The sequence below is a fragment of the Terrapene carolina genome, unplaced genomic scaffold, assembly GCF_002925995.2.
Source record: "Terrapene carolina triunguis isolate 2854851 unplaced genomic scaffold, T_m_triunguis-2.0 Scaffold132, whole genome shotgun sequence".
Classification (NCBI taxonomy): domain Eukaryota; kingdom Metazoa; phylum Chordata; order Testudines; family Emydidae; genus Terrapene; species Terrapene triunguis.
In genome coordinates, this window is record NW_020664483.1 from 6,190,349 (window position 1) to 6,205,274 (window position 14,926).

Here is a 14,926-nt window from a genome sequence, read left to right on the forward strand (position 1 = left end):
TATGATTTAATGGTAATAAGAGATTTTGTATTAATCACATACTAATGTCAAATGTCTTGGGTTTTTCAGCTCACTTTGTCCTACTATCTACGGCCATGAGGTAAGTAATTTTAGAACTCTGCTTTCATTCTAAATTCAAACTTCATTACAAATTTGCCTCAGTAAACTTCCAAGATCTTTTAAAGGTTGGCAAGGTGGAAAAAATGATATTTTTTTTTTAAAGTTTATTTTTGGATAAACAGTTTTTATTTTTCCTGTGTCAAAATACCCATAGAAACCCCCAAATGAGAAATAGGTAGTGCATTGGGCAATGGTGGGAGTTCAGTCCCTTGTAAGTTCTTTTCTGCAGGACACAATGTTTTCTTTCTGTGTGTCTGAATTTACTATGAAGCAATTGTTAGTAATGGTAGCTGTTGTCTAATGCTGACTAGCATTTGTATGTACCATTATAGATTGTAAAGGCAGGTTTGGCACTGGCATTGTTTGGAGGATGCCAAAAGTATGTGGATGACAAAAACAGAATTCCAGTGCGAGGAGACCCACATCTTCTGGTGGTTGGAGATCCTGGATTGGGAAAGAGTCAAATGTTGCAAGTATGGGTTCATTTACTACTATTAAACTTAGCTAATGGAGACAGAATACATTTTTTCCTTTAACTCTAAACCAGTGGTTCTCAAACTTTTTTTTTTTTTTTTTTCTGCGGACCACTTGAAAATTTCTGAGGGTCTCAGCGGACCACTTAATGATCTTTCCAAATGTTTGTACCGTTAGCTAACTATTGTAAAGCGCTTTGAATAAAAGCGCTATATAAAAAAATTAATAATAATTTAACTTTTTTTGTTCTACAAATAAAAGCACACAACTCATATTTTATTATCAGTAGTCTTACCTTTCTAATGCGATGGATGTGCCCTCTCTCCCCCACCGCGGCAGCCCCCAAGCTGGGGCTGGGAAGGAGGCGGGGGTCTCTCCCCCGCCGCGGCAGCCCCCAAGCTGGAGCTGGGGAAAGTCGCCTCTTTCTCTGGCTGCCGCAGCCCTGCATATCCCAGATTCCTCCCACCCCCTCTTCTCGCCCCACTGCTCCCTCCCACCTACACCCTATTCACCCCAAGGCCACCACCTCACCTTACATGTGCATCTTCTCCAGGGTCCAGGCACCTAATTAGTGGAGCCACGCCTGCGCGGCTCCACTAATTAGGTGGGTGGCCCTTCATTCTCTTGTACGCAGCCACCCAGGCGCGCACCTTAGAGGGAACTATCTGTGGACCACTTGAATGGAGCTCGCGGACCACTGGTGGTCCACAGACCACAGTCTGAGAACCTCTGCTTTAAACCTTTATGTTTAGTCTTTCACTTACACACAACCATTCGTTCAATGAGAGACTGTCTCTTTGTATATAATTTATAAAGTCTCCCTTTTAAAGTATATAATTTACTAAGCCCCACACTTTTGTCCCTAGTTGTTGTGAATTCTGACTAAAATAAATACTCACATTTTTTTTCGTTTGTCATGCTCTCATTTAGAGATTCACTGTTGTTCAACATCAGTAGTTCTCCAAATAATTGCACAACCCTTCTGTTCTGTGATAAATATAAAATACATCTCTCGGAAGGGTTCTCGTTTTATTTTCATTTGTCACAATGACATCAAGAAGTGCGTAAGTGGTCAGTTGAGTACAGCAGCCAGTATAACTCATGCAAATTGAATATCTGTCACTTCTATGCTTTTATATAATGAATGAGGGCAAGGATGGACCTGTGGTTGAGACACAGAACTTAGAGTTGGAAAGCCTGGATTTTTATTCTTGGTTCTGCCTTTGATGTCCTGTGTGACCTTGGGAAAATCACTTAGAGATTTTCAAAGACACAAATGGCAGTTAGGCACCTAGCTCTCAGTGACCTCCAACGTTAATTGAAAATCTCCCTCTTAGTGTCTCTGTCTGTTTCCACATCTGTAAATGGGGATTATAATACTTAGTTCTCAAACTCAATAAAATAATTGTTGCAAACACCCATGGTAAAAAGGACTTTGAGATATTTGGACAGAAGGTCCCAGAGAATGACAAAGTATTATTATTGTTGGAGTTACTTTTTTGAGGAATGGTCATATTCAGAATGCCCAACCTATTATGATAGCAAGGTCATGGGCTATATCTGAGACCTCCTGGTAAATCTACTGACAGTATTTTTGAGTGACACGTAGGTCCTAATGACATATTGCTTCAGTGGTCATCTAAGAGGAGTTAGTCTGATTATTGGTACGTTCATTTAGAATTCTCATATTTCTAAGGTGCTTGTGCAGATATTTTAAAACGTGCATCATCGAGATCATTTCATGTTTTTCATAACATATCACTGGCAAGAAATTGCATTAAGATGGAAAAACAGTAATTGTAAGTACTATTGCCAAGAAAAAGTCATTATTTTCTGTGGGACTGATAATATGCACTTAATTTAAAATACTTTCTAAAGCGTATGACCTCGGTTACTATCTGGCATAAATCTTTCATGAGAGAGAAGAACCATGATAGAAAAGCAGAATGAAAGGAAAACGGTGTGTTGACCGAGAAATCCAGAAAACAGGTAGATAATGTGTGAATCTTTAAAATTAGAACATGTGATTGATAGAGGTAGAATTCAAAGAAGGAACTAAAGGAGAGGCAAATATAATGGAATACACGTATCTTTGCTCCACTCTCCCTCTCCTGGTGTCCTTCTCCCTAAAGGCATCTTCTATTGAGAGCAGTATCTTGTCACATGTACCTTAGTCTATGAACAGTATTTGCAAATCACATTCTGATCGGTATGATTCTTATGTGCTCCTTTTCAGACCAAGTAGAGCTGAGTGCTCTCTACATTTTCACTTGCTGGCACAAAGCTTTATGTTTAAAACGTAAGGCTGTCAATTAATCGCAGTTAACTCATGCGATTAACTCAAAAAAATTAATCGCGATTAATCGCACTGTTAAGCAATAGAATACCAGTTGAAATTTATTAAATATTTTCATGTTTTTCTACATTTTCAAATATATTGATTTCTATTACAACACAGAATACAAAGTGTACAGTGCTCACTTTATATTATTTTTATTACAGATATTTGCACTGTAAAAATGATAAAATAGTCTTTTTCAATTCACCTCATACAAGTACTGTCGTGCAATCTCTTTATCATGAAAGTGCAACTTACAAATGTAGATTTTGTTGTTGTTGTTACAGAACTGCACTCAAAAACAAAACAATTTAAAACTTTAGAGCCTACAAGTCCTCTCAGTCCTACTCCTTGTTCAGCCAGTCGCTCAGAAAAACAAGTGATGCGGCTGCCTGCTTCTTATTTAGTGTCACCTGGAAGTGAGAACAGGCGTTCGCATGGCACTTTTGTAGCCAGCATTGCGAGATATTTATGTGTCAGATATGCTAAACATTCATGTGCCCCTTCATGCTTCGGCCATCATTCTAGACAATATGCTTCCATGCTGATGATGCTTGTTAAAAAAATAATGCGTTAATTAAATTTGTGACTGAAGTCCTTGGGGGAGAACTGTATATCTTTGGCTCTGTTTACCCGCATTCTGCCATATATTTCATGGTATAGCAGTCTCGCATGATGACCCAGCACGTTTGTTTTAAGAACACTTTCATAGCAGATTTTTCAAAATGCAAAGAAGATACCAATGTGAGATTTCTAAAAATAACTACAGCATTCGACCCAGGGTTTAAGAATCAGAAGTGCCTTCTATAATTCGAGAGGGACGAGGTGTGGAGCATGCTTTCAGAAGTGTTTAAAGAGCAACACTCAGATGCGGAAACTACAGAACCCGAACCACCAAAAAAGAAAATCATTTTCATCATCCGAGTCAGATGCTGGTGGCATCTGACTCGGATGATGAAAATGAACATGCATTGGTCCGCTCTGCTTTGGATTGTTATCAAGCAGAACCCATCATCCGCATGGACGCATTTCCTATGGAATGGTGGTTGAAGATGAAGGGACATATGCATCTTAAGTGCATCTGGCACGTAAATATCTTGAGACGCCGGCTACAACAGTGCCATGCAAACGCCTGTTCTCACTTTAAGGTGACATTGTAAACAAGAAGCGGGCAGCATTATCTCCTGCAAATTGTAACGAAGTTTGTTTGTCTGAGCGATTGGCTGAAGTAGGACTGAGTGGACTTGTAGGCTCTAAAGTTTTACATTGTTTTATTTTTCAATGCAGTGATTTTTTGTACATAATTCTACATTTGTAAGTTGCACTTTCATGATAAAGAGATTGCACTACAGTACTTGTATGAGGTGAATTGAAAATATTATTTCTTTTCTATTTTACAGTGCAAATATTTGTAACGAAAAATAAATATAAAGTGAGCACTATACACTTTGTATTCTGTGTTGTAATAGAAATCAATATATTTGAAAATGTAGAAAATATTTAAATAAATGGTATTCCATTATTGTTTAACAACGCGATTAAACGCACGATTAATTTTTTTTAATCGCTTGACAGCCCTATTAAAAAGTTTTTGAATCAGTTCAATTTCTAATATTGGCAAAGCTGTGATGATGGTTTAGCATACCTAAGCCAAGTTTGTATAAATGGCTTATAAAGAAATATTTAAACTACTTGTTCTTCCATTTGCACACAATGAAAGATTTGTTTTCTCTTTCTTTACTAAATACTTTGATGCTATTCACAAAAAGTTGGCCTGCAGCCATTCTGAGATATGACAAGATCACACTGCAAGGTTTGTCCAGATCAGAATTTTCATGGGGAAACTCTAGTAGGAGCTGGTGCTGGTGGTTCAATAGTCAATACTTTTCTCTTAGCGTCAGTGCTGAACAAATGTTGTTTTGGCATAACCTTCAGGAGCATTTTGCAGATTTGTGCTTCTTTTTAATAAAACAGGTGCTGGTCACTTGCCACTGAAGATTCTTTGGAAAAGAGCAGTGGTGCTAACTGGAGTGCACTAGCCAAATTTAACTGGAGCCATTGCATTCTGTCTGCCTTCCCGCATAAAAATGAAACTTGGAGAAATTTTATGCTGTATCTTTTTCACTTTTCTCATAAACTTCTGTAGAGACCTAATGCTTCAAGGTTTAAGACAGTACCTTAACTATTAGAGACCTTGAGGAGACCTTGTTTGGGGGACAGATAATCCCACATCCCACTCTTACTTCTGGGAGCACTACTTACACCTTCCTCCAAAGCATCTGGTACTGGCCACTATCAGAGACTGGGTACTAGGCCAGACGGACCTCCAGTCTGGCAATTGCTATGTGATGTGGCTGCATTTCAGTGATGGAGAATGCTGTATTTGAGTGGGGTTTTTTTTAATATCTGCTTAAGTCTGAACTGCTTTGTTTTTGAAAAATAATATCAATATAAGATTCTGTTTAATATAGGTGATCTAATTAACCCTTACAGCGCCTTAATCTAGTACATCCAAATCCATGTCATGTAGCATAGTCTCAGGGTTTACAATAATATAGCAGATAGTACTTTGACCCCAAGCATGCAAACCAAAAATGATTCCCACCTTCTGCAATTTTGGATGTATATCTCTAGGGGTACTCCGTTAATAACCATTATGCTATTGACTCATGTTAAATTGAAAATAGAAAAAAAAGGTCAAACACATTAATGTTTTCCCATTTGAGGTATTTTTCTAGTATGAGTAAGTTACAATTCCACATCATATGGTTCTGTAACTTTTTAAACATTTGTGATTGTTTTCCACAGGCAGTGTGCAATATTGCCCCTCGTGGTGTGTATGTTTGTGGCAATACCACCACCACCTCTGGCTTGACTGTGACTCTGTCTAGAGATAGTACCTCTGGGGATTTTGCTTTGGAAGCTGGTGCTCTGGTACTTGGAGATCAAGGTAACACACTAAACTGCAACTAAATTGAATGGACAAATGTTTTTAGCTAAACATTTTGTTCAGATTTTCCCTCAAACTGGGGGATAGCATTGGGATATTGAGTCTAGGATTAACATAGGTATGATGCTGCTACTAACTACAGATCTGTGGCTAACTTTCTTTTTTAAACAAGATCTTATGCTTAAAAATAAAGTTAAGAAATTTGTGCAAATGTTCAAAATGTGATTCCTCATTCTCTGCTGGTCTCCTCCAGCTTGGCTTCCTCTTGGTGGGTTCTTGAAAGCCCTGATAGACTCCACTGGTCTTTGTGGTCCCCGTTGGTGAGGCTTGGGTGACGCACTCAGTTGAGATTGGGGGCCTAAAGTCAGGCTTCTAAGATTTGCAGAAAGTCCTTATTTAGGTGCTTAAGTGGCCAGATTTTCAAAATTTAATTGGGAACTACTGGGTGCGTAGCACTTTTGAAAGAGAGGCTCCCTAGTTCGGCACCGTTTTTTTTTAAGAAACTTGGTTCCAACTTTTTTTAATGAAAGCTTAGATTCTGGACTGCAAGTTGGCAGTCATCAGAAAATAGTGCACTGCCCAGACAGCTGTTGAGAGCCAGACCAATTTGATCCCTGCCTCTAATACTTGCCCCTTCAGTCTTACAAATCCACCAATAGAGTCCCAGGGGCAGCATGGAAAGGAAGCAAGCCATACTGACAGGGCTGAGGGGAACATTGCAATGAGTGGACTTTGGATCAGGCTCAAGGTGCATACTGGATCAATATTTGGCCAATGACCTGTGTGTTTTCTGATACCTTTTATTCTGTGTTAATTATGTTTCCAGGTATTTGTGGAATAGATGAATTTGATAAGATGGGAAGTCAACACCAAGCTTTGCTGGAAGCCATGGAACAGCAAAGTATCAGCCTTGCTAAGGCTGGCATTGTTTGCAGCTTGCCAGCTAGGACATCTATCATTGCTGCAGCAAATCCAGTTGGGGGACATTATAACAAAGCCAAAACGGTCTCTGAGAATTTAAAGTAAGCACTTCTTGAAATGTTAATTACGTAGTTTGCAAGAGGAAGTGCTCCTTTTTTGTTTTTATCTTTGGTCCGTTTGTGAATAATGGTACTTTAGTTTCCTGGAGGATGAAAGTAGGTTTTATTATAATATTGCTTTGATTTCAGCTCTCAACACTGATTTATTTCTTGAGTTGTACTTGTGAAGCAGGGTAATAGGTAAAGTTGCTATAGAGTTCCACTGTGTCTGTTTTTATAAGCAATGTATTATTTTTGTCTAGAATGGGGAGTGCCTTATTGTCCAGGTTTGACTTGGTATTTATCCTGCTGGACACTCCGAATGAAGATCATGACCATTTGCTTTCTGAGCATGTGATGGCAATGCGAGCTGGAAAACAAGCAGTACACAGCAGCGCTGTAGTGACTCGCACCAACACACAGGATTCAAACACCTCCATTCTTGAAGCAGTCTCAGATAAACCATTATCAGAAAAATTAAAGGTAGAATTTTCTCCTCCGATTTTGTTTTGCACCTCCCCACCCTGCATCTCCCATTGGAACTAGTGCAGGCTGCCTGCTGGTGTTGGATCTCAGCAGTTTTCCCCTTCCACTGTCCATGTGGGGAAACCAACTCCAGCCTTAAAGAGCCATGGGATATCTATAGAAAGTCCCTATGCTCCACAGGTCCTGCCAGTTGCCTGCAGTAGCAGTTCTTGTAGGGTGGATGATGGTAAACTGGGGCAAGCCTAGTCCCACAGAACCACCTTTACACCATCCCACCCTGGAGAGGCTCAGACTTCGCTCAATTTTTTAACTTTGCTGTCAGGGATGGTGGTTCCTTCCTTCATCTACCAATGCTACTTCGTGGATTTCCTCACCTTCCTTACCCCTTCCTCCTCTGGTTTCTCCTTCCTGTTTCCACTCCTGTTTCCACTCTCTACTCCCTGTCTTGTTCCTACATTCTCCTCCCCCATTTCAACCCTGGTTTCTCTCCTAAATGAAAACAAGTGTTAGTAATTAACTTCCAAATAACCATATAATTTTGTTTACCCGATCCTCACTTGTCCCACCTGCCTCCTTGTTTGGTTCTTCCCTGGTGTGCCTCTGTCTTTAGCCCTGATCCTGCAATGAACTTTGTGTGGGTGGGTACCTGTTGATGTCTGTGGGGCTCTGTGATCAGATTCCCAGGGGAGCCAGCTGAGGTCGCTCAATTAGGGTGAACTGCAAAGAATGGGGCAGACAATCCCCAAGCTGGTGGATATTCCAATACTTAAATTTACCAAGCCAGCACAAAACAGATTCTTTATTATCTCACTGGTTACTCAGAAGTCAACAACACAGTTCCCTTGAAGTAACCCAGCCTCAGGCCTCCACCTAGATACCCAAGTCAGATATGATGAGGATTAATGAAAATCTTATTCATTATATAAAAAAGTTCTACCAATCCCAAAGAATACGACACATTACCTCCCAGGTTAATGAATATTCCAGATCTTAGCCAAATACATACTTGCAGCCAATTCTTATTAACTAAACTAAAATTTATTAAAAAAGAAGAGAGAGTATGATTAAAATATCAATATACATACAGATATGAGTTCAATTCTTGAGGTTCAGATTCATAGCAGAGATGGTGAGCTTTGAAGTTGCAAAGAGTTCTCTTAGAATTTAGTCCATAGGTTATAGTCCATTGTCCAATATCTTATTCAGGGTGTTCCAGTTTAGGACTGGGATCTCAATCTTTATGGTTTAGGCTTCCCCTGCATGAAAACTCAAGCAGATCTGAAATAAAAAGAATTGGGACTCAAAGGTCTTGTATACAAGTCCAGGCCTTCTTTGACAGGTTGGAGTCCTTAGTTGAACAATAGGCACTCATGTGGACTTTGAAGTGGACCCATTTCCTAAGCATAGCTGGTAATTATCCACACAGATTAACACAAGGCACCATTTTCCCACCATTCGCAGATGATTTGCTATACACTTCAAAGAGAGATGAATACAGTGATATAGTTCATTTAAATGTTAAGATGTTCTTTTGATCTCTGAATTAACAGAATACAGCATAGACAGGGACTGTTTGATTACATTGTTGACCACTCCCAATATATGTGTAAATACACAAAAACACAAACATTATCTCCCCGTATGTTTTTAAGGGTTGAATTTGAGTCATTTATTCTGCAGGATGCTTAACCCTTTCTGGTCATGCATCACAGGCTCCATATGGGCGCAGAAGTCCATTGTGTGGGATTAATTGCAGGATCAGAACTCTTCAGGGACCGTGTCTTATTTTTTTTTTTGGCCATAAAATTATATCTGCCAGATTCTAATCTTAAACCACACTGATGATTTGATTCAGTATAGTCACCTTTTCGGTATCATTCTCATTCATTGTGAAGAGTCTTTTTGAAAGAGGACTCTTGATATTGCCAAGTTGCATTTGGCACTTTCATTTTTCTTCACTGCAGACTAGAGGTTTGTACTGTCTGGAAGAGACCAAACTAATGTCATTTATAATGCACACCCAGTTGAGAACTGAGAGTTGAGTTCATAGAAGAGAGACCAGTGTATAAAAGCTACTGAATACTGTAATCCTGTTGTAATTTAGAGTCCATGAACATGAAAGATGTGTTTGTAATTGGCTTAGGTCATGCCTGGAGAAAATTTTGATGCTATTCCACACCAACTATTGAGGAAGTATGTTGGATATGCTCGGCAGTATGTTCACCCAAAGTTATCTCCAGAAGCTGCTCAGGTCCTCCAAGAATTCTATCTTGAGCTCCGGAAACAGAACCAAGGGGTGGACAGCACACCTATCACCACAAGGCAACTGGAGTCACTGATTCGGCTTACAGAGGTACACTTCCAGCTGTAATCCTTTTTGCTTCTGGCACCCGAAGTATTATTTTAATATAGCTATTAACACACTCCTAGGAGTTGCCAGCAATTGACTTATGGCTCCCAGCCTGCTTCTATTCCCTCTGTTTTCTGCTGATCAGAATTGCTGTAGATCCCTGTAACCACTCCTTCACAGCACAAGGAGTGCCTAGTCCTTGCACTGATTCTTCCAGCTTCTCTTTTGAAATATAAATATATGGAGATATACCTATCTCATAGAGCTGGAAGGGACCCTGAAAGGTCATTGAGTCCAGCCCCCTGCCTTCACTAGCAGGACCAAGTACTGATTTTGCCCCAGATCCCTAAGGGGCCCCCTCAAGGATTGAACTCACAACCCTGGGTTTAGCAGGCCAATGCTCAAACCACTGAACTATCCCTCCCCCCAATATCTGGATTCCAGGGTGCATTAGAGAAAACCAGAGGCAAGAGGCTCAATGTGAGGTTATAATATGAAACATTGGGAGCCTTTGTTTTAGGCCTATGCTGTCAGGCAAGGCCAATGGAGGCAATAAGGTACACCCAGACAAAGAATCTTAATTTTTTTCACCCTTTATGCCATTCTGAAAGGGCTAAGTGGAAGACAGACATTTCAGCTTATTTGTTCCTAAAATCCACTCATCTGTGTCTCATTGCTTAATACGGTCTTTCAATATGTTACAGCTCCAGCAGGGTGAGTAAATTAAAGCAGCTTTTCCATCCCAAACTGTGTCTAAGCCCATTGTAAAGGTAAAGGCAAATTGGAATGCTAGATGGGTATCCTGGTTCTTGCTTATGGACCAAAATAACATTAAACCAAATAACTGTCAAACTCGTAAGACTAAATCTTGATGACTCTTTAAATGGCTGGTCGCCAGAGGGGCATAAAACCTGAAGAGCTGTATAAGGAGCTGTGGAGGACTTCCCCAGCCTTTCCATCACAGAAAAATCTACCAGGCTGGGAACTTGCCCATCCTTCCCTAGACCCTATTCCCCTTTTCTCCCCCTGCTGTATCTGCCAATAGGGAGAGGAGCAGGATTCAAGGATACCCACCTGGCTTTTCAGAAGAACTTTTTTTTTAACAGTATAGAGAGGGACCCGTGTCTGCTCTTCCCAGGCCTTATTGCTATTGCCACGTATTTTAATGCTGTGTTCCAATAGCATTAGTCGTGCTTTGTTGTTGTGCAGTGAATGCAGTGTTAAAAAGCAAATCAGCAATTTCCAGACCACAACCCACTAACCTAGTTTTGAAGGTAGGAGTACTGCTACTTATTGACAGGGCTTTATCCTGCAATTATTAGTCAGAAATTCCATTGAAGAATGTGGCTATGTTTGTGAGTCCTACAGGATCAGGTCCCAAGTATGTCCTTAGAGCTTGACACAACCATTGTGACTGAATGATGGAGACTAAGCCTTTTTTATGTGGTGGCTACCACATAAGTTCAGCTTAATTGTTAAATATGGTTTTTGTTTAAGGCACGATCAAGGCTGGAATTAAGGGAAAAATCAACCAAAGAAGATGCTAAGGATGTAATTGAAATAATGAAATACAGGTGATGTACAGTGTTAAAATCAGAACAAATAGTGGTATTCATTTTAAAAAAATACTATTTTTCATACAACTAAGAGAATGCTTGGATGGTATGGTTCAGACCATTGATATTTATATACAAACTCTATTGCCAAACTGTCTAACTTTGGGTTTGGCTGAATAGGGTAGCAATGTAGTAATGTTAATTTTATCATGTGGATCATGACCACTATGATTATAGACAACTCAAAGAATACGATCACACTGTAGTGTAGGGAAGATTCAGTCCTTTTTGCCTTTTAGAAAAGATACACCTCTAAATGTCTTCCCATTTACTCAGAGGTTGAATTCTTGCTGTGAACTGATTAAGGCCAAAGGTGGTTAAAACAGACCCCTAGTGAAGGCCTCCAAACTGCTAGCTTTATTCTTAGTGGGAGGAGTTGCACAATTTGTGAGCCCCTTTGGAGACCTGAGACTTCAATGACTCATTCTTATATTTCAGATAGATAGCAAGACCCTGCCCAACCAATTCATTCATTTCTACCTTTACCTTCTGTTGATTCTCATTTGGTTGTGGTTTTTTTTAGCATGCTAGGAACTTACTCTGATGAGTTTGGGAAACTGGACTTTGAGCGCTCACAGCATGGTTCTGGGATGAGCCATAGGTCACAGGCAAAGAGATTTGTTTCTGCACTCAACAATATTGCAGAAAGAACCTACAACAATCTCTTTGCATTTCAACAGCTTCGGCAGATTGCAAAGGAGCTACAAATAAAAGTAAGTGGGGGAAATCCAGATTCTCTTGAAAAACAGTTTAGGAGTCTTTCAAATTAAATTATCAGCTGAAAAATTAAATGAAGAAATTAAAATCAGAAACAGCAGACAAGTGCCATATCTCTCCATTAAACAGGGATGAGCAAAACACATTGCTGCTGTTCTGAGCTCTGTCGTGGAGACATTTCCATCGTAAACTTTCTAATGTCGCTAGCCTTGCTAACTACAACATCTTGCATCAACAAGCACTAACTTTGCTGCTATTATTAACATTTGTCTCCGACTTTTTTTGCCAAGGACAAGTTGGTCCCAGAATGTTTTGCTTCCTCTGGCTCCAGGACAATTTTTTTGGTCTGTGTTTGTATAGAGCCTAGCACAATGAGGTCCATGACTGGGACCCCTAGGCACTATGATAATGCAAATAATTCTTCTTAATAATCATCCTTATGATCACTCCAATTTATGCTCCAAAAGTTGTGCCTGCCATATTGAAAATGATGTTCCTGTGTTTCTGTTCTGGTCTTCCTTCTGATGTCTGTATGTTTTCATTCCTGTTCCAAACTTTCCTAATGTGAAAGTGTTGCTAATCAGACGGGAAGCATATCAAAAACACATAAGGCAGCAAGTTCAACATATCCTGTGATCTTCAACTCACCTTATACACATTTGATTTTCTCTAAGTGAAAATAATTGTCAGCTAATTCTGCGTTTCACTTCATGCTGGAATACCTGAAACATCCAGTGAAAAGTGACCTTTTAAATATTTTCAGAAAAGATTTCTGTGCTTGTGAAAAGTGCTGGAAACTGAATTTCTCTATCCATAGAACTGTTATAATGTGGGCAGTGATATTATTTTTCACATAGGTCAGCCCCCCTCTAGCCAGAGGGCCCTCCTCTAGGGATGAGATAGTAGGGTCAATCGCCAAGCCCCCTCTGTTGAGGCTGCTAATCAGGTTAAATGTTGTGGATACCTGTCCAATTGTGATTACCAACTCCTTTTACATGGGCCATCCATCAGTCATTTGGTGACTATTTCCATTCTAAACCAGTATCCTTGGGGTGAAAGGCTCAGAATCCTTTTTCAAAACTCACAAACATGTCACCCTTCCTCTTTTTACCTTTTTGTGAAACTAAAGAAAAATTACAATTTACTGTTTTCACTGTATGTGTAAAATGTTTTGCCACACCCTCAATTCCACCTCTTTTCATAGCATAAAGACCTAAGGTGAAATCCTGACCCCACTTGAAGTCAATGGGAGTTTTGCCATTGATTTCAGAGGGGCTGGGATTTCTCCCTAGAGCTTTTGTGTTTGTTTATTTGGCAAAATATTTTCATGCCTTTTTTTTTTTTGTTTGTTTGTTTTAAAACCCACACTATCTTCCCCCTTTGAAACACTTTCTTCCAGAAAACTCCCTCAGCAGATGAAATGTCATGAAACTTTGATTTAGGTATATTTCACTAATTTTCCATGTGGCAAAAACAGGAGCATTTTCGATGCTGATGTTTATAAACTGTAAATTTTTTTTAGTGAGGTGAAATAAAGCAAGGAAAGATACAGTCAACTTTTACTTAGCCTTCAAGTGATCCAAAGGTTTGTGGCGGAAGTTAAACCCTTCACAGTAATTTCCTTTCTGTGATTCATTTTAAAATGTTTAAAAGAATTGCAACATATCTTGCTTTACATCAGACATAATAAATATTGTTTCTCACACTGAATAAACATATTTCACTCTTTATTTTTCTTCCAGGTATCTGATTTTGAAAGCTTTGTTGGCTCTCTAAATGACCAGGGTTATCTTTTGAAAAAAGGTCCAAGAGTTTATCAACTTCAAACTATGTGAAGGAACCACCACAATGGAAGCAAATGTTCTTGAGGCACAGTAACCCTATTTGAAATGGAATAACTGGTGAACATGGTGCAACAGGAGTCCATTACCCTATAACCTACAGTCTACTAAGGTTATTCCTAAATGTTATACATGTCCAAAGCTTCTATTAGCTGAGACATGACACTCCCAGAAGAACTGCCCTTTTAAAAGCAATACTTTCAGGAATGGGTGACACTACCATCTTTACTTCCAGAAGTGTTAACAGAGAAGATGATATTTTGTGCTGCCATTTGGAGGTACTGTAGTTCAAATAAGAGTTATTTGAGACGAGGATCTCCATCATCAAAGATAATAGCAAGAGGAGAATGTGTATTTACATTCATCCTATCAAAGGACAATCATAGATTTTACTTCTAGCTCAAATAACTCATGATGCCTGGTGTTACTTTTAAAATGAATAGAAATGTTACGGAAAGTATTTTCTCAATCAGAAATGGTAATATTGAAAAGATTTGAGAGTAACCCAGATTTTAGCAGTGTAATTAAATCAATTAAATAGCTTTAGCACTATTTTGAAATGTTTTCAAGAAATTGATAATGTTTTCATGCGGAGGCTCCATGCAATGTATAGTTTTAAGGAACGTGGTATTTAATTGCAAGAAATTAATTTGTTTATTTGAAGTTTCATTTTTGCAGCTTACTATTTAAAGAGCTGTATACAGTACTTGAGCTTTTATTTAAAATGTTAATCTGAAAAAATCAAACTCTAGTTGTACATATTATGTGTTTATATACATACTTCATTTAAAATCTATTAAATTGTTGATTGAATCCCAAATTTGTCTTTAAATGATATTAAATACTTAATAGCATGGTAATTTAAAGCAATTTTGTCATAAATATAATGTACATTTTGTGCATTAATTTGTATTATTCCTGATGTATGTTAAACTGACTTAAATAAGGACATCCAACAAAAGTGAGACTATGTGTATGTGTATGTGTATGTGTATGTGTATGTGTATGTGTATGT

At 38.9% G+C, this 14,926-nt stretch overlaps 1 protein-coding gene across 3 annotated transcripts in view; it reads left to right on the forward strand.

Annotated features, from left to right (window-relative positions):
• Positions 1–14,855, forward strand: part of MCM8 (minichromosome maintenance 8 homologous recombination repair factor) — a 32,538-nt gene extending 17,683 nt beyond the window's left edge. For all 3 annotated transcript variants that reach the window (XM_026653110.2, XM_026653109.2, XM_026653108.2), the window contains 9 exons: positions 70–100; positions 453–593; positions 5,741–5,882; positions 6,709–6,904; positions 7,165–7,384; positions 9,531–9,740; positions 11,235–11,311; positions 11,877–12,066; positions 13,813–14,855. In XM_026653110.2, coding sequence (XP_026508895.1) covers positions 70–100; positions 453–593; positions 5,741–5,882; positions 6,709–6,904; positions 7,165–7,384; positions 9,531–9,740; positions 11,235–11,311; positions 11,877–12,066; positions 13,813–13,905 — 1,300 coding nt within the window. In that variant the 3' untranslated portion in view covers positions 13,906–14,855. The remainder of the gene's footprint in view (positions 1–69; positions 101–452; positions 594–5,740; positions 5,883–6,708; positions 6,905–7,164; positions 7,385–9,530; positions 9,741–11,234; positions 11,312–11,876; positions 12,067–13,812) is intronic.
• The last annotated feature ends 71 nt before the right edge of the window (positions 14,856–14,926 follow it).